Below are 24,317 nucleotides of genomic sequence, written 5' to 3'. Positions count from 1 at the left end.
CTGGGACTTGTGAGATGTGGGGTTGGGAATGGGGTGCTCCTTTGTCCCCTCCCCTGCAGGAAGCATGGAGCTGCTTGAGGGAAACAAACATGAGCCCCAGTCATTGTTTCTAGAGAAGCCTCCACTTCAGGAAGGCTCCAAGCTGGCCAATGGCCTTTGGCTTTCTACTCCTAGGGACTCCTGGGGGCCCAGGACACTTCCTTCCACATCACTTCCTCTCATTACCCTCCCCCCCACAACCAAGCCTCCAGGACAGACACTAAGTGCCTTTCAGGGTGAGAAGGGCTGGTAAGGGCTGGCCACACCAGGTCACACAGGGGTGGCAGCTCTGCCCTCTCCCTAATGTCCATGCAAAAGATCACCTCTTCTGGCCAAGGGAACAGAGCCACTTAAGGTCCCGGGGTTCCCCGCAGGTATAGAGGAGGATTCTAGAAGTAGGGGAAGAGGGGTGGGGAAGCCCCCTTTACAACCCCAACTTTGGGATATTCAGTGCACAACTTGATTTGGGTTTCCTAACTGGGGCCCATCCAGCCTTCTTGGAAGCAGTCACTGGCAAAAGGGTGACTTTCCCCTCTTCCTAAGTCAAGCTAACGTCCCAGCCAGGGAGGGCAAAGCTACCTACGTGGTGTTAGCCCTAGGGTAGAGTTGACTCCACTGTGGACTGTGTGAGCTTCGAATCTATTGCCAGTTCCTCCTTTGCCCATTGGCAACGTAGCCATATGGAGGAGGTCTAGCTTGAAGAATATAAGAGAGCCAGCAGCTCAGCTCCCTCCTTTCTCTTTCCCAGCCACCAGCTGAGACCCAGCTGGGATTCTAGACCCAGGGCCTCAGTACTTTCCTCAGTACTCCCTAACTCAAATTACAAGAGCTCATGGGCTGGATGAGATACTATGGCTTAGAGCCCCGGTAGCTGGTGAGGCTTTGGCCTTTGTCTCATGAACTGGTTCATAGGTCATGGTAGGTGTATCTAGAATGTGCGTCTGGCCTTACAGGTACCATCCACAGCCTAGCCATTGACTGATGCTTAAGTTTGGCCAAAGAAATCTTCCTCCGGTGGGTGATAATAGCCAGGGTAGTGTCTCTATGTTCATCATCCATCAGAACTACCAGAATTACCAGTGGGACTTTTTGTGTGTGTGTGTCGATCCTGAAGCTTGAACTCACAGCTTGGGCACTATCCCTAATTTCTTTGCTCAAGGCTTGTGCTCTACCACTTGAATCACAACTCTACTCCAGCTTTTTGGTGTCTCATGGACTTTCGTGCCTGGGCTGGCTTTGAACGTCAATCCTCAGATCTCAGCCTCCTGAGTAGCTGAGATTACAGGAGCTCCTGGCTCCTGGCAAAGGTACTTAAAAAATATGGACATTAAAGTTTTATTTCTGAGATTCTTTTTCAGTTAGCTTGAGCTGAGACTCAGACTTCACTCTTTTGCAAAAGATTCTTAAATAATTCTAATATGCAGTCATTGCTGGAATCTGCTAACTCAAGTCAGCCATCTTGAATATATTTTTTACTTTCTTACGCATGTTTGTGTGTGTGTGTGTGTGTGTGTGTGTGCGTGTGCACACGTGCCAATACCTGGGCTTGAACTAGGGCCTAGGCATTGTCTCTTAAGCTTTTTTGTTCAAGACTAGCACTCTACCCCTTGATCTACAGCTCCACTTACAGCTTTCTAGTCACTAATCAGAGACAAGAGTCTAATGGACTTTCCTGCCCTAGCTGGCTTTGAATTCAGTCCTCAGATCTCAGCCTCCTGAGTAGTTAGAACTACAGGCATGAACCACCAGCGCCTGGAGTTGGAATTTTTTAAATAGAGATTTTTAGCTGCTTGTATGAATCACACTATGACTTGAAATAAATATTTACTTTGCAGCCATTGAGAGAAATGGTCTATAAATGTCAGGCCAAGGGCTGGGAAGGTGGCTCAGTGGTAGAGCGCTTGCCTTGCATGCCTGAGGCCCTGGGTTCGATTCCTCAGCACCACATAAAGAAAAAAGCCAGAAGTGGCACTGTGGCTCAAGTGGTAGAGCGCTAGCCTTGAGCTGAAGAGCTGAGGGACAGCGCCCAGGCCCAGAGTTCAGGCCCCATGACTGGACTGAAAAAAATAAAAATGTCAGGCCAAATTTGTTAATGGTGTTAAGTCTTCTATATATCCTTTCTAATTTTTTTTTTTTTTTTGTCTAGTTATCAGGAGTGGGACTTTTGTTGAGTAGTTTTTCTCCTCTCAATTTCATTCATTGTTCACTTTATATATTGTAGGACTTTATTGTTAGGTGTGTACACCTTTACAATTCAGTAATCCTACCTTATTTGTGGATCTAATACATATATTTTTGACCAAGGCTACCAAAATAAATAAATAATATATATGTAAATAAATATGAAAAGACATTTCAAAAACAAAATTGTAATTCCCACTTAATCATTACTCAGCTCAAATGATGTGGGAAAATTCTCAGTCCATCCCATGTCAGTTGTATCTAAATCATTGTGTGGTCTGCTGAGTGTTAGCTTTCCTTAATTTTTTTTTTTGGCGGGGAGGCCTAGTCATGAGGCCTGAACTTGGGCCTGGGCGCTGTCCCTCAGCTCTTCAGCTCAAGGCTAGCGCTCTATATCCTGAGCATGTCTGCCTTCCTTTCTTCCTTCCTTCCTTCCCTTCTTTTTTTTTTTTTTTGCCACCCCTAGGTCTTGAACTCAGGGTTGGAGAGCTGTCCCTGAGCATCTTTTGCTCAAAGGTAGAGCTCTACCGCTTGAGCTACTTCTGGCTTTTGCAGAATAGTTTATTGGAGATAAGAGTGTTAGTATTAAGCTCACCTTTGGTCCTCAGCTCCAACCAGATCTGAGGCCCTCCCATCCCTGGAATTCTTGCCATACAGCTGGCCCCTCCCTCTCTCCGCCCAGACCCACTTGAAATCCCACCTGAGCTCACTTCCTTCCCCAGACCCCTCCTCCCACCTGGATGGTCCTGATGCCATGTGCTCCCTGTTGGGGGAAATATGGTTCCTCTAATAAACCTTATAATAATCTTTCTCCTGTGCCTGCCTGTCTCTGTGTAGTCCCCTGGGATGGACACGTGGGACCCTTCAAAGAGTCTCAAGGATATTTCTGTGCAGGCTGGCTTTGAACCACAGTCCTCATATCTCAGCCTCTTGAGTAGCTAGGATGACAGGCGTGAGCCACTAGAGCTTGCCAAATAGTTATTTTCTATAGAGTAGAAAATGACAAAAAAAGTAACAATGCAGCCCTCCTCATGAGAATCTGTTGTAAATGTAGTGTGTGTAAACTGTCCCACTAGCAGCTGATTTTCATGCAGCAAAATAAACATAAGCCATAAAGTATGAGACAAATCAAGTTTTATTGGACAATAATATTAAATTTCATACATTATTTCCTGGACATCTGTTGATCACAACACAGCAGACAAAAAAATAAAAGGTATAAAGGACCAGGTGCTGGTGGCTCCTGCCTGTAAAACTTAGTTACTTAAAAGGCTGAGATCTGAGCATCATGGTTTGAAGCCGGCCTGGATAGACAAATCTGATAGATCCTTATCTCCAATGAACCAGCAAAAAGCTGGAAGCAGAGGTGTAATGCGAGTGGTATAGCTCTAGCCTCCAGTGAAAAGACCAAGTGAGAGCATGAGACTGAGTTCAAACCTCAGTAGTAGCGCGCACACACATGTATTAAAGGTATATAGCCAACCATGTTTTTCAGCACCTTTCAGAGCAAATACAGATGATTAGGATGAGGGATTAGAGACACTGTGGCTCTGTCCTCTTCTCTCAAGTCATGAGTCCTTCAGACAAGGATTTTATGGACCTTTAAGATCCCCAAATCTTTGAAGCAGGAAAACAAGAAGGAAGGGCTCTGGGTTGGACACAGTGTTATGCTTACAGTTTCTTTCCCCTCCCTGGACCAACACAAGTCCTGCCCAGCCATCCACCACCCTGGCCACATATATTTGTGTCAACTCCTCTAACTGCTTCAACCTGGTGGGTTTCCATTTTAGCCTATCACATTCTATCACGTGTTGGAAGTTTCCCATGCATGAGTCCCATATCCTCCCCAACCCTCCCACCCCCGACACCCCTAATCAAGCACAAGTTCGCTCTGTCTTCTGGGTAGAGGAGGCTGGAAGAGGAGGCCTATGTCAAGACTGGAGACCTAGAGCTCTAGACCTTCCCTGATTTGCTCATTTCCCTGTGAAACTTGAGATGCCAAGTAGCCAGGCCTCTGCCCAGGTGCTGGGCTGGTCCTAGTGAATTTGTGGGGATAGAATTGTTCTGCACACAATGTGTACCAGCAGTCTCCTGAGGAAAGTGAAATGAGGAGCACTGAGTCCAGCCTGATAGAGAGGGGAGTGGAGAAGGGCAGACATCCGAGCAGCCCTCCCTCGACCTTGACAAAGGCAAGTCCTTCTTTAGAAGATACAATTGATTGCCCCTCACTTGCTCAGTCTGGGATCTGGCTCACCTGTGCACTGGGAAGGATCTCATGAAGAACTTCCCAGAGGCATTGAAAGTCTCATAGTGGCCAAAAGGCATTGAGAATAAGGTACCAATCTTTCCTGAGCACCCATTGTGAGTGAAGCACTGGGGGAGGTGCTTTTGTGAACACTTGTGGACTTTTTTTTTGGTCAGTTGTGGGTCTTGAACTCATGGCCTGGGTGCTATCCCTGAGCTTTTTTCACTCAAGGCTAGCACTCTACCCCTTTGAGCCACAGTGCTGCATCTGGTTTTGTTCTGGTGGTTACTTGGAGATAAGAGTCTTGCAGACTTTCCTGCCCAGGCTGGCTTTGAACCGTGATCCTCAGATCTCAGCCTCCTGAGCAGCTAGGAATTACAGGCCTGAACCACTGGTGTTTGGCTACTTGTGGACCTTTTAAGAGGAGCTTATTTCCCTCCTATTTTAGTGCTGAGGAAATGGGGGCTCAAGATAGTTTACTAACTTCTTCTAGCCCCTTAGCCAGTTGGAAACTGAGCTGCTACCGAATGTAAGCCTGTCTGATCTCTCCAGGACAGAGCCAGAGAGAGGCTCAAGGGAATCCATAACAATTCCTGGTAGTAGACAAGTGAGATGCTCGTGCTGTGTTTCAGAGGATCCAAGGTTCTTGAGAGCAAGAAAGTGTGCCTGTATGTGCGTTCATGCTCAGGGGTGGATGGTGGGTGGAAAGACAGCACTGGAGGTCAAGACAGAAATCTCCCACTTGAGCCCCAGAGTAGAGAAGACTAAACTCCAGACACAGAGTCCTTGAGTCTTTGACCCAATAAGGGTGCCACCAACCAACCAAAGGCTGGAAGAGGAGGCTTACCCCACAGAGGCCAGAGCCTCCAACCTTCCCTCACAGGTCAACTCCCTATTCTTTCTCCTTCTGCTGTGTGTGCTCATTTCCTACCCAAATCTCTGAGGTCTACAGAAGGACCCTCACCCAGTCCAGGGCCACTCAGCCCTACACAGAGAGCAGCTGCCCTGGAGACAGGTCTAGAGGAAGACACACAGGGCTTCCTGTTCCGTCTGGAGCCAGGGCTGGGCTAGGGCAGAGCTCCACTGAAAGTCATGATAGGCAGGCAAAGAAGGGAGCAGAGGTCAGGCGTGGCCTGGGCCGGCAGGTCAGGGGACCTCTGGGATGGTAGGCTGCTCTTCTCTGGCTTGTAGCAGGGTGACACCTCACACCTGTTGGAGGAAGGGCAGGGGTAAGGAAGGCCCAGTCCCCCCTCAACCACTCCAAGCCCCTTCCAGGCCTTTGATCTCTCTGGGACCTCCCCCTCTCCCCCACCTCTGAGCTAGAACACAGCTGGGGCTTCCTTCCTACCTGAGCACGCTCTGTAGGATCTTTCTCTCATCCTGGTCAAGACAGACAGCAAAGGGGCAGCCATTAGAGCCGATGATTTGCACCTTGTCCACTTTCATCTGTGAGGTACTAATCTGGAAGGGAGAAGCCAACGCGGACCTGGAGCTCTAGCCACACAACTCTGCCAGCCCTCAGTGCTCAATCCCCCAGAGCTTCCCAATAGAAGTGTGTGTGTGTGTGTGTGTGTGTGTGTGTGTGTGTGTGTGTGTGTGTGTCTCCCCCTGGCCAATGGTCAGGTCAGGGAGCAGTCCTGAGGCCTCTATTGGGCTCTAACTGCCCTCTGGCCTCTTTCCTTTCCTGAGTGGAAGCCAGTCCCCCCTAAGACTGCCCTGTCTACTTCACCCCCCACTGTGATACTCCTGGGGTCTCCCCCACCCCCAGCATGGAGCCCACTACTCCTCAGGCTCAGGGCTTTCCTGTTTCACATCCTTTCCAAATCCACACCGTCCACAGGACACGGGTCCTACCATGACACCCACCACACTGTCCATCTGTGCAAACTCCAGACCGACCACAGATAGCCCTTGTCTCCCAGCCATGGGCCCTGCCACTGCCATCCTTTCTGCCGTCTCTTGCATTGCACACATGGACACAACACGTACTCATAACCACGTATGTGGCTATGAAGACATGTGATGGGTACACATGCCCACGACACACTCCAGGATGTGTCCAGAGTGTGTCTCAAAGGAGAGGGAAACCGGGCTGGGAAGGTGGCTTGGTGGTAGAGCGCTTGCCTTGCATGCATGAGGCCCTGGGTTCGATTCCTCAGCATCACATAAGCAGAAAAAAGCTGGAAGTGACGCTGTGGCTCAAGTGGTAGAGCACTAGCCTTGAGCTGAAGAGCTGAGGGACAGTGCCCAGGCCCAGAGTTCAGGCCCCATGACTGAAGAGAGAGTGAGAGAGGGCGGGGTCGGGGAGGACCCTTACCTGGTTAAAGCCCTTCTTGGATTTGGGATTCTGCCTTTTTACTACTTCTGTCAGGGTTAGCGTCAGGGCCTCCATGCTGGAGTCTGCAAGGCAAAGGAGGCTCAGGCCATGCTCAGGACCCCTTTCCTGGGACATCCCTCCCTTCCCTGACCCCCCCTTACCCAGATCCTCCGGCTTCTGGCAGGCCTTGTTGAGGTTGACAGTGGTACAGACTTTCTCTAGGTTGCTCCAGCGGCTCCGGCCACTGATGGATCCCTGAAACAGCACATCCAGACACCTCAGACTGTTTTTTAGGAGGCTCGGGAGGCCAGAGGGGAGAGATGTCTGCTCCTCGTGCTGGGGAGGGCCAGCAGTTCCCTTACCTTGCTGTAAATAATCTGTAGTGTTAGAGGGATGGCCTCCCGGTCGCCATCGATGCCCAGTCGCTTGCAGCCAGGACCTGTGCCACAGGCAGACACACTCTTCACTTCCTCTTGCTTAGCTTGGCCTCCCCAGGGGAGAGGGGAGGGACTGCATCTCCAAGGCTGTACCTCCCCTTGAGCTCCACCATCCTCGGGTCCTGCTGCCCACAGCCTCAGTTCCCTCAATTTCATCCTCCCCAGGACTCAGGGTGGGCCTTCCCAGGGTCCTACCTTGCTCTGGCCTGGCCCTCAGGACACCTCCCTCTACCAGATCCCCGCCTGGCCCCAGGAGCCCTCCCTTCCCAGGCCCTGCCTTCCTGTGGCCCCGCCCCACGATCCATCCCTCCCTAGGCCCCACCTCCAAGATATCTCCCTTCCAGGGCCCGGCCTTCCTCTTGCCCTGCCTTCAAGATCCCCCAGGCCCTGACCCCATAGCTCCGCCCTCCCAGGCCCCGCCTTCCTTTGGCCCCGCCCCCAGGATCCCTCCCTCTCCAGGCCCTGCCTTCTTCTGGTCTGGTCTCCAAGGCTCCCTCTCCTCCAGTCTCCTCCTCTAGCTCAGGGCTCAGGCACTGGCATACTCACCAGAGGCCTTGATAGCTCGAGTAGTGGCCGAGTGACCCAGCTCCAGGGAGTGGATGAAGATCTCTGATGTCTTCTCCCCAGAGACAAAGGTCAGCTGGAGGGGTCAAGGGGCAGGTGGGTCAGGCATGCGGCCCCTCCAGCAGAGCTGATGCCGGGGGGGTGGGAGTAGGGGTGCAGCTGGGGCTACTCACACTGACCCTGGGAGTGTGGGGGGAAGGAGGTGGCAGGCAGGTGGACTGCAGGGCCTTACCTCTGCCTGATAGACCTGCAGCAGCACCGGCCGGGCGGCAAAGCGGCAGTAGTAGAGCAGCATGTCGGCCAGGATGGGCAGCTGGGCAGAGGAGCCCTCCAGGGACGGGGATTCAACCTTCAGGGATTGCTGTAGCCCATGGGGAGGAGCAAAGTAAAGGAACAGAGGGCCAGAGAGCCCGAGGCCAGGAGAGGAAGGCAAGACAGCACAGAGAAGGCAGAGGGGGCCGAAGCAGGAAGAGAGAGAGGGTGTCATGGAACCCAGGAGAGAGGCCTTGGGGAGTGGCCTCCCTCAGTATCTCTCAGGTGACCCATGGGTCTCTAGGGAGGTAGGTCCCTGGTCAGGCTGGACCACCCAGGAGCTGAGGAAGGGAGGGGAAATCTGAGGTCCTCCAGACTTCTCTGAGGATCTTCCCTGTCACCCCTGTGACCCCCTACTCTTGTCCTCAGTGTCCCCACCAAGTTCAGTCAACAAGCATGCTCCTTGTTCTTTCCAGTTGGGACCTCTATGGAGGCCTTGCGAAGGATCCGCTAAACTCAGCACCTTCTGAGACCCCTGGATCTTCCCTTCCTGTACCCCAGCAGCCACGTACCTGGCATAGGACTTCGGGGGGCAAGTGCATGAGGCCCAACACGTTGCGCTCATACCAAGGGTCAAGCATACCGAGGTAGTGGGAGATGTCGTTGGTGCTGTCTTCCCATGGGTTCGGGCCCAGCTCCTGGGACAAGGGACCAGAGACATTCCCTGGAGACTTACCCCTCTTAGCAGCCCCATGTCCTTGGAGGGAGGGGCATGATGGTTTTCAGATTTTGTCCAGTATGGTAAAATGTCATGGCCAAGTGCCAAGGCAGGAGGGAACACATGAGAGTTAAGGGTCAGGCAGGAAGAGGCATCTTGCAGCCGCAGCTGATTGGTTTGGATGATATCTGCCCAGCAGCCTTCAGGAAGCCGGAACTCCACTTTCCCACCCCATCCGGTCTACAGCTAGAGACATACCACAGGACAGGGATGCTTTGGGGAGTCTGTGGGGAGAGGAGATGGCTGGTTCCGAGGGGCCGGGCTGGTGCCTTGGCTTCGCTTTACAGGCACATAAAAGAACTGAAGCTTGAAGAACCGTGTGAGCAGTGGGCGATTGTTCTCTAGCCTCCTGGCAAGGGAAGATGGTGAGAATCAAAGCCCTGGGGGTTTTACTCCTGGACCCTGATCCTCAGGCCCTGGATTCAATCATATGGCAGACACACACCCCCCTGATGGCTCTTACCGGAGATTGCTGTATGCCCGAGCTACCTTCCCTGAGATGCGATCGGAACCAAAGACCACCACTCGGAGTGTGGAAGCCTTCGGGTCCTCATCTCCACTCAGGAAGGGACGGCGGCGCTGGTGGCGAAAAGCTGGGCCCAGGTGCCAGCTGGGCAGCTGGGTGCTGAGCCTGGGCTGGGGCAGGGAATGGGAGCGCTGGGCTCGGGTGGGAAGCTCTGCCGTACAGTCCAGGGGGCTGCAGAGACTCCCCGCCCTCCTGAGGGGCAGGGGCATGTCCGAGCCTCCCTCCAGGCTCTGAGAATCCCTCCGAAGTACCAGCTGGCTGGTGCTTTTGAAAAGTTTATAGATCCTGTGAAACTTCTGCCTGGGCCGGCGGTGGCCTCGGTGTTCGTGGCTTCCGGTTCGCTTCGGCCCTTCCGAGGAACTTTCCTCGCTGTCTTCCACGTAGCCACTGTCCATGCCGTCCGTGAGGCCGGACACGAAGGAAGTCAGCAGGTGTCGAGAGAGCGCTGGCCCTGAGGCCTGGGGGGAGACCAGTGACAAGGTGGAGTCACCGGATGCCAGGGAGCTGGTGGAAAGGAGCGAGTCCCTCTCGGTGCAGTGCCCGTCCGTTTCCAAGTCCTCCTCCTCTTCCTCCTCTTCCTCCTCTTCATCATCCCCCAGGACCCCTGGCTGCAGCAGCTCCTGTTCCTTGAGTAGGATTTCCTGTAGGATGTCTGGAGGGACGCAAAGACACGGTCAGTGGGTGTGGCTAGTGAATCCCTTGGGAGAATGAACCTGCTCCTTGAGACTCGAGGGGGCTAGCCTGGGATAACAGTGCTGCCCTCCTCACCCCTCCCCTGTTCCCTTCTATTTACAGCCTGCATGGTTCAAGGCTGCAAGCCTTAGACTAGAAAGAAAACACGTGGGCAGTAATGGGGAATGGGCAGGTGATGCAGGGCCCAATCTGCTTCTTACCGAAGCTGTCCTGGTTCCAGCTGTAGGTGTAGCACCTGGCCACAGGGATGGGGATGGTGTGGAGCTTGCCAGGTTTTGCAGTGTCTGTAGGAGCAAGAAGGGCAAGAGAAGGGAGCTGGGGATAGGCCTTGTTAGGATGGCCAGCCCGGTCCTCTGGCCTCAGAGAGAAAGCCAGAGTTGGGAGAGGACCAAATGGTCCACAGCTGGATGGACCAAGGTGAAGTTGGAGCCAGGCAGCTAGGTACTCTACCACTTGAGCTATGATGCCTTTAGTCCTTTCTTTTTGCCCTCAATTTAGTTATTTTTCAGGTAGGCTTGCTCCAAATGTCAATCCTTCTACTTATGCCTTCTTACATAGCAGGGATTAGTGATAGGCAATACTACACCCAGCTTGTTGGTTCAGATGGGAAGGGTCTCCCTAACATTTTTTCCAGGATGGCCTTGAACCACAATCCTCCTGACCTCCACCTCCAAAGTAAGTGGGATGATACTCATGAATTACCTTGCCTAGTCCCTAGAAAGGTTCTTATGAAGAATGGTATAATGGGAACTGCTAATTGACCCTCAGTCTGCTCCCTTATCCTGTCTGGAGAGCTGCTGAGAGGACATTTTCCGGGATCATTTGAGACAAAATGTGGCCATGTGGCACAGGTGGGCCTCAGAGGATATATGCAGCCAGACCCGTGGCTCACACCTGCAATCCAAGCTACTCAGGAGGCTGAGATATGAGGAACATGGTTCAAAAGCCAGCCCCGGCAGGAAAGTCCATGACTCTCATCTCCAGTTAACCACCAAAAGCCAGCAGTGGAGCTATTGGCTCAAGGGATAGAGCACTAGCCTTGAGTGGGAAAGCTAACGGGCAGTGCCCAGGCCCTGTGTTCAAGCCCCAGAAGAAACCAGCACCAGAAAAAGACACTAAGTGCAGATGTGACCTGCAGCTTCCTCTTCAGCAAGCCTATTTTTTCCCCCTCTCTTCTTCCAAGCTACACCCATGACAGCAGCTCACACCTTGCACATGGAATGGTGCCCTGATGGATTGTGGAGCCCAAGCTGCTGAGGAACCAGATCCTGAAAGGCTGTGTGGAGCAGAGCAGTCGCCAGACCCACTGGGCTGCAAACCCAAGGGGCTACAACAGGGGATGAAGAAAGCAGGCAGAGCCCGGTTGCTCCCTCCCCACCCCCGAGTCTCACCTAAGACTCCGGGGAAGCCAGCTTTTTCTCCGACTGCCCGCAGTTTGGTCCTGAGCCACTGCCTGGCCTCGGCTGGGTCCTGGATGCTGGATGCCAGTTCCTGGGCCTCTGCTGTCTCTGTGAAGATGTCTTCCAGCTCTGCTAGGGTCTTAGACTGAAAGCCCAGGAGGATGCAAGGTGTATTTCTGTCTGGTCTGGTCCAGCTCACAAGATCTGATCCAGGGCAGCAGGGTCTCCTGGCCCACCTCCCCTGTGTCTGGCCAGGGAGCCAGGACTGCATGCCAGGCCTTCAGTCCAAAGCATGCTCCTATTCTTATAGCATGAGCCTTCTTGGAAGGCACCAGGCATCAGCAGCTGAGCCTAGCCCCTGGGCACCACCCAGCACTGCCCACCATGATGCCCCTGGGGTCCCACCTGAAGCCGGTGGTGCAGGCTGGGGAGGTCGCAGTGGGCGCCGAAGGTGGCCTGGAAGGCATGCAGGAGGAGGGTGGTGTAGGCGCTGTGGGGTGAGTGGCCAGGGGTGCTCAGCTGGTCTGCCACAGCAAGGAACTCAGCCTGCACCTCCATGGGGTTCAGCAACAGCACCGTGCTGGGACACAGAGGGGGACACAGATGGGTAATGGCGCCTGGGCCAGGGCGGAAGGCCAAGGTGGCCGCACCCTTCGTGCCCCTGTGGCTCTGTTTGCTGGAGGCCCAGGCCTCTCACAGCCCTGCAGGGCCTGCACAGGGGAGGCAGCAGGCCAGGAGAGGATGGGGACAGGGTGGGTGGAGGTGGGGGGTATGTGTCCAGTCCCACTACCAAGGAGAAGGTTTGGTGTACTCTAGAGGAGTTTGCGCATGATGCTTACAAAGGATTTTTTCAAAATGGAGCTGAGGGGTTCTTTGTTTGTTTTTTATTTTGCCAGTCCTGGGGCTTGAACTCAGGGCCTGGGCACTGTCCCTGAGCTTCTTTGGCTCAAGGCTAGCACTCTACTACTTGAGCCACAGTGTCACTTCCGGCTTTTTCTGTGTATGTGGTACTGAGGAATCGAACCCAGGGCTTCATGCATACTAGGCAAGCACTCTACCACTAAGCCAATTCCCAGCCTGAGATTTTAAAGGAAGTTTGGACCTTAATCAACCAACTTTCCTCCTATCCTCCCTCCCTCCCTTTCTCCCTCCTTCCCTCCCTCCTTTCCTTCCTCCCTCCTTTCCTTCCTTCCTTCCTTCCTTCCTTCCTTCCTTCCTTCCTTCCTTCCTTCCTTCCTTCCTTCCTTCCTCCCTCCCTCCCTCCCTCCCTCCCCCTCTTTTCCCTCCCTCCCTCCTTTTTTCCTTCCTTCCTTCTCTCTCTCCTTTTTCTCTCTTTCTTAGCCTGGGCACTGTACCTGAGCTTTCTAGCTCAACGCTAGCACTCTACTACTCCTGGTTGTTTTTAATGGTTAATTGGAGATAAAAGTCTCATGGACTTTCTGGCCTGAGCAAGCTTCAAACCTTGATCCTCAATCTTAGCTTTCTGAGGAGGTAGGATTATAGGGGTGAGCCACGGGTGCATGGCAAACAATGTATCTTTTGTATAGATCATAGACACAAAGGCTTGGAAAATGCTGTTTGAGTAACAAGAGGAATATACACTGTGGAAAGATACCAAGTTAGACTGGTTCAAATCCTAGCTTGCACCCTCGCCATAGTTGTACGACCTTGGGGAAGCCCCTTGGCCTCTCTGATCTCAAATGTCTTCATCTGTGGAGTAGGAATGAAGGGAGGTAATATGGATCCAGTTCTCTGGCATGAATGATGCAGACCCTCGGCCCAGATAAAACATAAATATACTCACAAAACACCACCCACAACTCCAAAGCATCCAGGTGCCCAGAGGAGCTTGGTGGTGGTGGAGGTGTTGGGAGAGGGTATAAATGCAATGATGGGGGTGCTGGGGTGCAGGGGATGGTGGAGGAGGGGCCTGCCCTGTCTCCTCCTCCCCAACACTTACACAGTGGAGCTGCGGTGACTCCTGACGGACAAGCCCTGCTCAGCTCTCACCAGTCGCTGGTAGGAGATGCCTATGGGCCAACGTGAGAGAGAGAGAAAAAGTGAGCTCACCTGTCCCCTCACCGGCCACGTCCCACGCCTTGCCACGCGTGAGCCACGCACTGCAGCTTAGGCTGGAAGCTCCCCGGCGGGGCTCAGAAGAAACCTGGAGAAGATCTCAGCCATCTGTGTGGCCCTAAGCTGGTCACTGGATGGCTGAGCCTCAGTTTCCCCACGTAAAGGGCAGCACAGAGGGCATGGTCCGGGAGGCTTCTCATCAGCCCGTGATTCTCGGCTGGGAAACTGGCACAGTGGAAGGGACAGCCTTGGGCCCAGGATGCTTCGAGTCCCCACGGCCCAGACAGTCCTGAATCACTGGCTCTGCACCCCCGCGGGGCTGGCATCTTCCTATAGTGGGGGGGGGGTTAGTAGGCACTCCATAGTAACCCCCATTCAGCTGTAGCACTGCCAGGCAGAGTCCTTCCAACCTCCTCTGCCTGAGCTGGGAACCTAGGGCCACCCCTCTGGTTAGGGAAAGCCACGACTGGGGATTTAGAGATAGTGGCAAACACAATGGCCACACATTGTGTTTAGTAAACGGCAGAAACTCTAACTGGGGGCCTAATTGCTCTACGTGTTGGCTTTTCTGGTTATGGTCAGTGTTATGTTCCTGAAACAGTGGCTGGACGCCATCTAGTGGCCATTCCTATATATTGCAGAAAAAAGCACTCAGTGCTTTGGTTTGCAGTGGTTTGGGGAGTGGAGGTCCCCCTTCCCGACTGCTTTGAACTACAGGGCACACGGGCAAATATTACCCTTTTCTGCTACTACTCAATTTAAATTATTTCATTTGCTGGTGCTGGGGCAGAACCTTCCAAGACCTGTGCATGCTAAGCAAACCCTACCACTGACCTGTACACCCTATTTAATATCTCTACTGTGTCATCCACACCCTGCTAATAACCCTGTTCATCTTTACCCTGTTCTGTTAGGACTGACTGAGGACATGTAGATGCCACACGGCAGGAACAGCATGTGGAAACACTCTCTCCATGTGGGGTTATTCCATGAAATACTGGACTCTGGGCTTTGAGCCCCCCTCCCTCCACCACACACACACACACACACACACACACACACACACACACACACACACACACACACACACACACACACCCCAATGACTCATACACAAGTTGCCTGTGATTGTTGCTCAGGATTACTGATCCATTCTTTACAGGCAAGGTTTCTGGTCTGCCCAGTAGAACATAAACCTGGCACTGATGTGACATTTCCTGATACCCCCAGAGCCAGGCACAAGGTGACCCTCTTGGAGGGTAGAGTCAGGAAGTAAGGGGTACCCCCAGCCTTGATAACCAGCCCACTTCCTCTGCCACCCAGCCACAGTTTCCATGGCAACAGGCTCCCAAAGCCTCCACGGGGTAGAGGGAGTGTCTAGCTCCCTGGATCCCTTGTCCTCTTCCCCCTGGGACCCTGCGGAAGCTAATACTTTCCTATTGCCTATTTTCTTCAGTGATAGGAAATCTAGAGAGGAAGCCTCCATCCTCAGAGAGCAGGCCATTGTACAGATGGGGAAACTGAGGCACAGATACATTGACTGTCTTGCCAACCCAGATCCAAGTTTTGAAACTGCTAAGTTCTCTGGCTTCCATTCCAGCCTTCTGTCCTGTCCTGTCGCTACCATTCTCAGCTGGGATTTCTGGAGGGCTGGACTGGAGTGGGGTAGGGGAGCCACAGGAATAAGACTCATGGAATGCCACACAAGAGCCTTTTTTTTTTCTGACAAACTCACCTCAGGGTTGTGGCAGGGCAGTCCCTGTATGTAGTCTCCTGTTTACTGTGGATGAGGGTTGGGGCCTGGGAGACTGACTTGGGGAAATGAGTTAAGTTGCAAGTGATTTTTGTTCAGAAGAAAAGATAATGCCAAAACTTCTGGTTTTATTCCACTGTATGATGACTCATTTTGTACTTCATTTTGCTATCTTAGTCTGGCTTATATGAAGAACTTACATTTCTTTCTTTTCTTTGGCTTTCCCTCCCTCCCTCCCTCCCTTCCTTCCTTCCTTCCTTCCTTCCTTCCTTCCTTCTTTCCTTCCTTCCTTCCTCCCTCCCTCCCTTCCTTCCTTCCTTCCTTCTTTCCTTCCTTCCTTCCTTCCTTCCTTCCTTCCTTCCTTCCTTCCTTCCTTCCTTCCTTCCTTCCTTCCTTCCTTCCTTCCTTCCTTCCTTCCTTTCTGTCTTTCTGTCTTTCTTGGTGGTGGTTCTGAGTTGGGATTCAGGGCATGTACTTGGTGGACAGGTGGTCTACCACTTGAGATACAGCCTAACCTTTCTTGCTTTAGTTATTTTTTCTAGCTATTATTATTAAAATTATTGTTATATTTTTGGCCAGTCTGAGGACTGAACTCAGAGCCTTGAACTCATTTGTTTTGCTTGCTCATGACTGCTGCTCTACCACTTGAGCTATGTTTTGCCTCCAGGTTTTTGCTGGTTAACTAGAGCTGGAGTCTTCTAGACTTTTCTGCCTAGGTGGGTTTTGAATTGGGATCCTTCAGATCTCAGCCTCCAGAGTAGTTTTAGTCTTGAGCCACCAGTCCTTGACTATTTTTCAAATAAGGTCTAATTTATGCCCAACCTGGCCTGGACTATAATCCTCCTATTAATGTATCTTGAGTAGCCTGGATGAAAGATAGACTCCCCCACATGCAGCTTTAAAATTTTTTTTCTTGCTTGAGATAGAGTCTTGCACATTTTTTGTCCTGGCTGGCTTTGAACTATGATCCTCCTGATGTCTGGCTCTTGAGTACCTGGGGTTACAGACATGAGCTACCATGCCTGACTTTTCATATTTTTTCCTTAAGCCCTTTCTACCATTTTGCTATTCCCTCAGCAATGAGTGGACAACAGGAAGCACAGGCTCATTGTAATATTTAAATACATTCTTGAACTGTTTGAAAATGGTTATCTGACATGCAGGAGCTAATAGTTCCTCACTTCTGCTTTCCCTGGAAGAGAACTGTCTAGCATGGGCTGCCTCGCGTGAGCTTCCCCCTGTCCAGGCGTCTGATTTCTCCCTGTTCATCAGGGGCACTGAGATGTCACATGGTCCCAGAGAGGGGGTGCAGCGCAGGCCCTTAGCAGGAAGGGAGCCAAGGCTCCCAGCATTCCCTTTGCTCGGGGCCTTCATTCCATGTGCACCTCCAGTGCTCTGCCTGGCTCTTGCTCCCCAGGCTCAGTTTTCTAGTCTCACTGGTTCTAGCTTTACCTCTGCTTCCCTTTCCACTTCACATCGGCTCATAGGATGCCAGCACCCTGCCGCAATACCTCAAGGCACAGCGTGCATTCAACTGAGGTGAGCCAGTTGGCTCTTCTTAAAACTGGGAAGTGGTCTCCCCACAGATGACATCCCTCCCCAGCCAAACCTGGAGCTCGAACTCAGGGCTCTTTTGCTTGATTTTTTCACTCAAGGCTGGCACTCTACCACTTGAGCCATATCTCCACACTGGCTTGTTGGTGTCTGATTGGAGATAAAGGGTTTTATGGACTCTCCTGCTTGCCTGTCTTTGAACGGTAATCCTCATGTCTCAGCCTGCTGAGTAGCTAGCTACCAACGTCTAGCTTTCATTTAAATCTTTGGTATGTACCAAAGGCCCTGTCATGGCAGTTGTATTTTGAATTCTTTCCCTTGAAATGGTAGAAGGAAAGAAAACAAATTTCCTGCTTTGGTTGGGGGGTGAGAGAAGTGGGAAGTGAGAATGGAGATTGAACTTCAGCTGGCTTGCTTATTTAAGATGTCTTAGGAAAGTAGATTAGCAGACTCTTTAGAATATACCTGAACACCTTTCTATGTGCCACATCATCTCTTCAGGAACTTTTCAACTCTTATTAACTCTGCATCCAAGGATCTACCACGAGGAGGGGACATTTTACAGGTAGACTTTGGGCTTGGCTAACTCTACCTGATTGTTTGTAACAACAGAATTTTGATTGGTTGGGAGAAGACAGATCGGCTGATTGGTTGGTGGAAAACAGATGGTTAAACTGGGCACCTGTGGCTTACACCTGTAATCCTAGTTACTCAGGAAGCTGAGATTTGAGGACAAGAAAGTCCGTGAGACTCTTAACTCCAATAAATTTCCAGAAAACTGGAAGTTGCGCTGTGGTTCAAGTGGTAGAGCACTAGCCTTGAGCTGAAGAGCTGAGGGATAGCACCCAGGCCCAGAGTTCAAGCCCCATGACTGACAAAAACAAAAACAAACAAATAAATACAGATGGTTAATTGGTTGGGAGACAGGCAGATAAGCTGATTGGTTGAGGTAGAAAGGTATGACCCTTCTAAAGGAATTCACAAGCAAAACTTCAATCCTGAGCTTTTTAGGGAGCATGAGTTTGGGGAAAAGTTTAGGTGTTTCTCTCCTGTGTTGTTTAATCTGTATGTTGGCAATTAGGTGCTGTTAATACTAAACAGGATGTAGAGAAGGTAAATACTATCATGGACAACCAAAATTGAATTACAAGATATGTGAAGGCGTGTTTTTTTTCTTTTTTGCTTCTTTTTCTTTCTTGTTTTGGTACTACTAGGACTTGAACCCAGGGCCTCCTGCTTGTGAAGCAGGTGCTCTACCACTGAGCCATGACTGCAGCCACAGGGCTTACATTTTTTAACTTAACAATTTAGTAAACATCTTTTGTTGTTGTTGTTGGTTGTGGGCCTTGAACTCTGGGCCTAGCACTGCCTCTGAGCTCTTCACTCAAGGTGAGTGCTCTACCACTAGAGCCACAGGACCACTTCCGGTTTTCTGGTGGTTAATTGGAGATAAGAGTCTCATGGACTTTCCTTGCCCAGGCTGGCTTTGAACCACGATCCTCAGATCTCAGCCTCCTGAGTATCTAAGATTACAGGCATGAGCCACTGGCGCCTGGTTTAGTCAACGTTTTTTGACCTGACAAACTTGTCCTTGGATACAGCATCCTGAACCATGATCAAAATGTAGGTCTTTGTTCCTTGGCAGATGGTTAAGAAGAATGTGCTGATGAGTGTCCTTGTAGATGCTACATCTTTGCATTTCCATAGTTACTCATCAGAAGTTCTTTGCTAATTTGGTAGGAAAAAAGATCTCTCACTCTTTTAGTTTAGCATTTGCTTTACTACTCATTGGGGTGAGTATTTTGGGAGCCATTGCTTAGCCATTTGTGGTTCTTTTGTTGATGCACTAGGGCTTGAACTCAGGACCTAGGCACTGTCCAAACCTCAAGGCTAGAGCTCTACTACTTGAACCACACCTCCATTTCTGATCATGTTCTTTCTATGGGTGTATTTACTTTTTACAAAGTTAAAAAAAATCCAAAGCAAAACAAAAACAAATTTTGGGTTTATATATTTATATATTCATTTTTGCTGCATTTAATTTTTAATGTTTCATTTATGGGTGGATTCCCATGTATAAGATTTAATATTATGCTTTCAGATCTTTTTAATTCTTTATCGTTGTTGATTGGGGATGCATTTGACAGCTCTTCTCGCTGGTTCAGGCTTTTCCCTCTTGTAGTTTTTGCCAGTCCTGGAGTTTGAACTCAGGGCCTGGGCACTGCCCCTGAGTTTCTTTTGCTCAAGATTAGCACTCTACCACTTGAACCACTGCACCAGTCTTGCTTTTTCTATTTATAATGTATTGAGGAATTGAATCCAGGGCTTCATGCATGCTAGGCAAGCACTCTACCACTAAGCCACATTCCTAGCCCAGTTCAGGCTCCTGTAGCTTATTTTTCTTCTGATTGTACAGTGTTGCTTTTTATCCTTGGATCTCTTGCCTATTTGCAAGTTATTTTGTGGCTCAGATAGAACCTGTGCTTTCTTTTTGGAGAGAATTCTAATTCATTAAAAACTTGTCAATTATCCTGACATCATTTATTAAATGAGTTGTTTTATAATCACTGGCTTGAGGATGCCACTTGGTTATATAATAAATCCTTATATATATAATTTGTTTATAGATATTACCTTTTGTTCCACTCAACTACTTATTTGTGTGTGTGTGTGCCTTTCCTGGGCTTGAATTTAGGGCCTGGGCACTGTCCCTGAGCTTTTTTGCCCAAGGCTAGTGTTCTACCACATGAGCCACATCTCCACTTCTGAAATTTTGGTTGTTAGTTGGAGATAAGAGTCTCACAGAGTTTCCTGCCTGGGGTGGCTTTGAACTTCAAACCTCAGATTTCAGCTTCAGGACCAACACACACACACACACACACACACACACACACACACACACACACACACACACACACACACACACCCTAAGTAAATGCATAAATGGACAAATAAATGCTATCATAGAGCATTTATTCTATGAAATGGACCAGTTATTGTGCTAAATTTTTAAATGATTGTATTGGTATTTTGATTATGGTTACACTTAATTTTCCTAGTGCCTGATATTATTATAATATCAATGTAATCCACTAGTGATACCTATTCAATTATTTTTCCTTTAGGAAAGTTTGTTTTCTCTAAGTAGAACACTCACTTTTCTTTCATTTAAAAATATTTTTAGTGGCTTCTATCAATTTTTTTCCTCCCATTATATTTTCTTACTGGTTGGTGCTGGTATATGGCAAAGTTCTGGGCCTATCTGTTCTGTAATTCTGACAAGTATTCATTCAGGTGATTCTCTTAGACTTGAGAGATAAGCATTTGCCTGAAAGTTAAATGATTAAATCATTATTGTCTCCAGGTAAGGAAGCAGTCTTTATTTTTGTCTTTTTGCATAGGCAAATTCTAATGAGTGAAGACAGAAAGGTACCTGAGTCAGAAAGTAGAGGAAGTGTCTCTAGCTTTTCACCGTGGCCTCTTGCCATATGCAAAATACTTCTATGGCAATACTTTTCATATAATGAGGGCTTTTTTTTTTTTTTTTTTGGTCTAGTCATGGGGCCTGAACTCTGGGCCTGGGCGCTGTCCTTCAGCTCTTCAGCTCAAGGCTAGCGCTCTACCACTTGAGCCACAGCGCCACTTCTGGCTTTTTTCTTTTTGCTTATGTGGTGCTGAGGAATCAAACCCAGGGCCTCACTCATGCAAGGCAAGTGCTCTACCACTGAGCCACCTTCCCAGCCCCGTAATGAGGGGCTTTGAATACCAGTAATGGATTGGAAGTTTACCAAGTGTCTTCGAGACACATCTGTTGAGATGTGAATGTGGTTTAATTCCTTGCAATATTAGCACGTTGAGTTACTCTAACTGGGGGCTACCTCTTAGTACATTCTCCTTGGTTAGATTTTCTCTTGTGCTCTTGCTCTTTTCTCTGGCTTCATTCCTATGTCTATAACAGTACTTGCAATCTCCCAAGAACTTCTTCTCAGGTCTCCTCTATGCACACTTGATGCAAAACAAGTCCTTGTCCAAACTGTCTGGTGCCCATCAACGTGTGCATCCCTGGCACCACCAGAATGGAGCCACGTCACTCACAGTTTCCTACTTGTTTGCGTTGTAAAGGAGACACATAAAGCCTCATGTGAGCATTCTGTGGGCTTCTCTGGTTGATCCACACCACCTTAGAGACCCTCTTTGGCTAAGCTCTTCAGAGGAACTGGCCAAGTGGTGGTGGTGCGGGGAGGGGGGGGGGGGGGGTCTCCTTGTTCTGGGCTCTATCGCCCCCTGGTGGTTCTTCCTTGAGTTACCGCTCATGTTTACGGTTTTAGCCAACTGAGCCCCACTCTGTGTACCATGAAGAGGAGATGCCAAGGCTGTGACCTTGGGCGGGGTTTTGCAAGGTGAGGAGGGTCAGCTCTAAAGAACAGTCTCAGAAGATCCGGAAGCATCCTGACCACATGAACTCTGCCCCTTGTGCCAGTGTCCTGGACACTTACCTGGAGCCTTGAGCTCAGCATCGATGAAGGTGAGCAGTTCTTGGCAGATACTGCAGTAGGGAACTGGCCACGTGAGGAACTGGTGGTAGGTTTTGGCCGCCTTCAGAAGGAGATCTGACTCAGGTGGAAAGTGTGGAGTCTAAGGAGGAGAAGGGGGCAATAAGCAGGGAGGTCCAGATGAAAAAGAGCTCATTGGTATTCCGGAACTACTCCCTTTCTAGAATGTTCCACGATGGATGTGTATTTTGTGGGAATAGTACATCCCAGCTTAAGGTCAGGAAGAATTAGCAGTGACTCCCCAGGAGTGAGTTACAGATGGGCTGGCTTTGACATGTGATCCTCAGATCTCAGCCTCTTGAGTAGCTAGGATTACAGGCATGAGCCACTGGTGCCTGGCTTCAGAGGTCATTTTAAATGGTGCCATTGCTGCTATTCATGCTGAGGAACACTTTTCAATGCTTAAACTATTTTTTTTTGCCAGTCCTGGGGCTTGAACTCAGGGCCTGGGCACTGTCCCTGAGCTGCTTTTGCTCAAAGATAGCACTCTACCACTTGAGCCGCAGTGCCACTATCAGCTTTTTCTGTTTATGTGGTAGAGCAATCGAACCCAGGGCTTCATGCATGCTAGGCAAGCACTCTTCCACATTACCAGACTTAAACTGTTTTTTATTTGACTATTCTCACTACAGGGGAATGCTTATTCTTTTTATTTTATTTTATCTTTTGGGGGGTCCTGGGGCTTGAACTCGGGGCCTAGGTGCTGTCCCTGAGCCTCTTTGCTTTCAAGGCCAGCACTCTATCACTTGAACCACAGCACCACTTCCAATTTTCTGGTGGTTAATTGGAGATAAGAGTCTCATGGACAATCCTGCCTAGGCTGGCTTTGAACTATGGGAATGCTAATTCTTTAGGTGGCTCGATTCCGTATTTATGGAGTCATTCAGTGTCACCAGTTGCTTGGTGAAACTGACCACTGGGAATGAACAAATGAGGTGAAACTTTTTATGGCTTAGGAGCACACACACATGGACACAGTTCTTCAATGAAGCCCAAAAGATGCCAGACACAATAGCTTGAACCACATGGAGACTTCTCAAGATGGCGGCTCTAGTCCTTCTCAAGGCTGGAGAAATGTGGATCATTCATGGTAAAAAATATATCCTGTATTCATCTAATCACTCAGTGTGGATGATTCAATGTGGAAAAAAATATATTTTGTACATATCCACACTCACCTTGCATTCATGTATATATGTATCCTGCATTTATATGAAAATAGATCCTGTACCTATCCTGTGTTCAATTAAAAATCACTTAAATCATTAAAAAGGACCAATTAAAGTCCATTAATGAATTAAAATACATTTATATATGATATATATGTATTTACATATATTTGTATATACTTATATAAATCAATTAAGATGTAATCAATTAAAAATAGATCATACAGTTATATAGATGATGTTCTCAAGGCATCAGAGTTAAAACACATCCAGCTTCACTCTGTGGCCCAATGGAGGTCACTCTTCCTTTTCTTCCCTCTCCTGTCCCCGCCCACTTGAACTTACACATAGGACTGTGGAATAGAAGAGCAGAGCCAGTGGGGCGAGGAGGTCATAGGTACCCGTCTCTTGGACCTATGGAGAGGACAAAGAGGTTAAAATGCTAAAAATCCCATTGCCCGTTCTGGAAATCTGGAGACTTGAGGCACAGCAAAAACTCTCTGCCTCTTCATTAGTAGCCAGCCTCTGCAGGCTCGTTTGGATTGTTCCTTTCTCTTTATCCTGAGTAGATATTGTGTGTACCACAATTGCTTTTCCATCCCTTCTACAAAGCCCTTCCCTTATGCCGGGCACTGGTGGCTCATGTCTGTCATTGTAGCTACTCAAGAGGCTGTGATCTGAGGGTCATGGTTTGTAGGTAGCTGGGGCAGGAAAGTCTCTGAGATTCTTATCTCAGAGCTAGAAGTGGAGCTGTGGCTCAAGTGGTAGAGCATCAATCTTGAGTGAAAAAGAAGCTAAGGGCTAGCATCCAGGTCCTGAGTTCAAGCCCCAGGACTCCCGGCCTCCCCCCCCACTCCCCCCCCCCCACCAAAGTGGCTTGATTTCAGACCCCTGGGGGGGTGGGGGACTCCTGTTATGTGTTCACATTTTCTAGAAACTCTCAATGCGCAGTTCCGCTGAAAGACAAAACTCATGGGCCCTAGGCCTTGGCCATGCTCCTCTGGTGGTCTGAGCACCCCAGACCTGACCTGCCTCTTTCCTGGATGCTGGGCACCAGCAGTGCCCTCTGGCTCTGCAGCTGGCCTCACCTGGTGGGTCTTCTGGAGGATCTGCTCCAGGAGGATGAGGAAGTGGCCGGGGTCCCTGCTGACCAGCTCCTGCAGGCTCCAGCAGTTCAGACACAGCCCGGCTGAACAGAAGCAAGAGGTCAGTGGTCAGCCCAGGTGTCTGGCTGCTCTCAGGATCACAGGCAAGGGTGATTGGCTTTGAAACTCTCCAGAGAGTCTTGAAGGAATTGCTGGGGCAACACTCAACCCTATCATTTCCCACCCAGACAAAACGACCCATTTTTTTCCTGCATTCACAGGAGGCTGCCTCACACAGGGATTGGAGACACGAGCTGAGGATCCCCACAGAGACCCACCAACTGGCCCAGACTCTGTTCTGCACCTCTGGGACACCGGTTTTCCCACTGTCTCCCCTGATCTGTGGTCTTGTGGTGGGTGCCGGTGCCTATGATGCTCAAAGACATTAGATCAGAGGCAGATCATTCGGGAAGAATAGAGAGAAGTCATGGCAAGAGCCACCCCAGACCTAAGGGAGAGAGATCCTGGGGTTTGCAGCAGGGCCTGGTAGTGGAGACAAGAAGAGGAAGCTAGATTATTTACAGTCCAAAAAAAAAAGAAAAAGAAAAAGAAAAAAGAAAAAACTCCAGTGAAACTGAGTATCACTGTAACTTCCCCAGAGGATTTTTAGTTTGTCAGTCTATTTCCTGAAGTCA

General features: G+C 49.8%; 1 protein-coding gene and 1 non-coding gene across 2 annotated transcripts in view; both read right to left on the bottom strand.

Moving 5' to 3' along the window:
- Positions 1 to 4,796: 4,796 nt before the first annotated feature.
- The window catches only part of Pik3r5 (phosphoinositide-3-kinase regulatory subunit 5), a 64,779-nt gene continuing 45,258 nt past the window's right edge, over positions 4,797 to 24,317 (bottom strand). The window contains exons 3-19 of the mRNA XM_042694481.1: positions 23,626 to 23,726; positions 22,883 to 22,951; positions 21,312 to 21,450; positions 13,393 to 13,462; positions 11,838 to 12,012; positions 11,424 to 11,577; positions 10,233 to 10,316; positions 9,277 to 9,991; positions 9,012 to 9,162; positions 8,608 to 8,733; positions 8,016 to 8,144; positions 7,766 to 7,859; positions 7,145 to 7,221; positions 6,944 to 7,037; positions 6,783 to 6,865; positions 5,814 to 5,926; positions 4,797 to 5,674 (exon numbers count right to left, since the gene is read on the bottom strand). Coding sequence (XP_042550415.1) covers positions 5,533 to 5,674; positions 5,814 to 5,926; positions 6,783 to 6,865; positions 6,944 to 7,037; positions 7,145 to 7,221; positions 7,766 to 7,859; positions 8,016 to 8,144; positions 8,608 to 8,733; positions 9,012 to 9,162; positions 9,277 to 9,991; positions 10,233 to 10,316; positions 11,424 to 11,577; positions 11,838 to 12,012; positions 13,393 to 13,462; positions 21,312 to 21,450; positions 22,883 to 22,951; positions 23,626 to 23,726 — 2,516 coding nt within the window. The 3' untranslated portion in view covers positions 4,797 to 5,532. The remainder of the gene's footprint in view (positions 5,675 to 5,813; positions 5,927 to 6,782; positions 6,866 to 6,943; positions 7,038 to 7,144; positions 7,222 to 7,765; positions 7,860 to 8,015; positions 8,145 to 8,607; positions 8,734 to 9,011; positions 9,163 to 9,276; positions 9,992 to 10,232; positions 10,317 to 11,423; positions 11,578 to 11,837; positions 12,013 to 13,392; positions 13,463 to 21,311; positions 21,451 to 22,882; positions 22,952 to 23,625; positions 23,727 to 24,317) is intronic.
- On the bottom strand, positions 18,018 to 18,086 carry Trnav-cac. Its single transcript has one exon. It is a non-coding gene; the product is annotated as a tRNA-Val (tRNA).

Source organism: Dipodomys spectabilis, unplaced genomic scaffold (assembly GCF_019054845.1).
Source record: "Dipodomys spectabilis isolate Male_0828 unplaced genomic scaffold, ASM1905484v1 ptg000004l, whole genome shotgun sequence".
NCBI lineage: Eukaryota > Metazoa > Chordata > Mammalia > Rodentia > Heteromyidae > Dipodomys > Dipodomys spectabilis.
The sequence above is the reverse complement of the archived record's forward strand: the minus strand, read 5'-3'. Positions and strand labels throughout refer to the sequence as shown.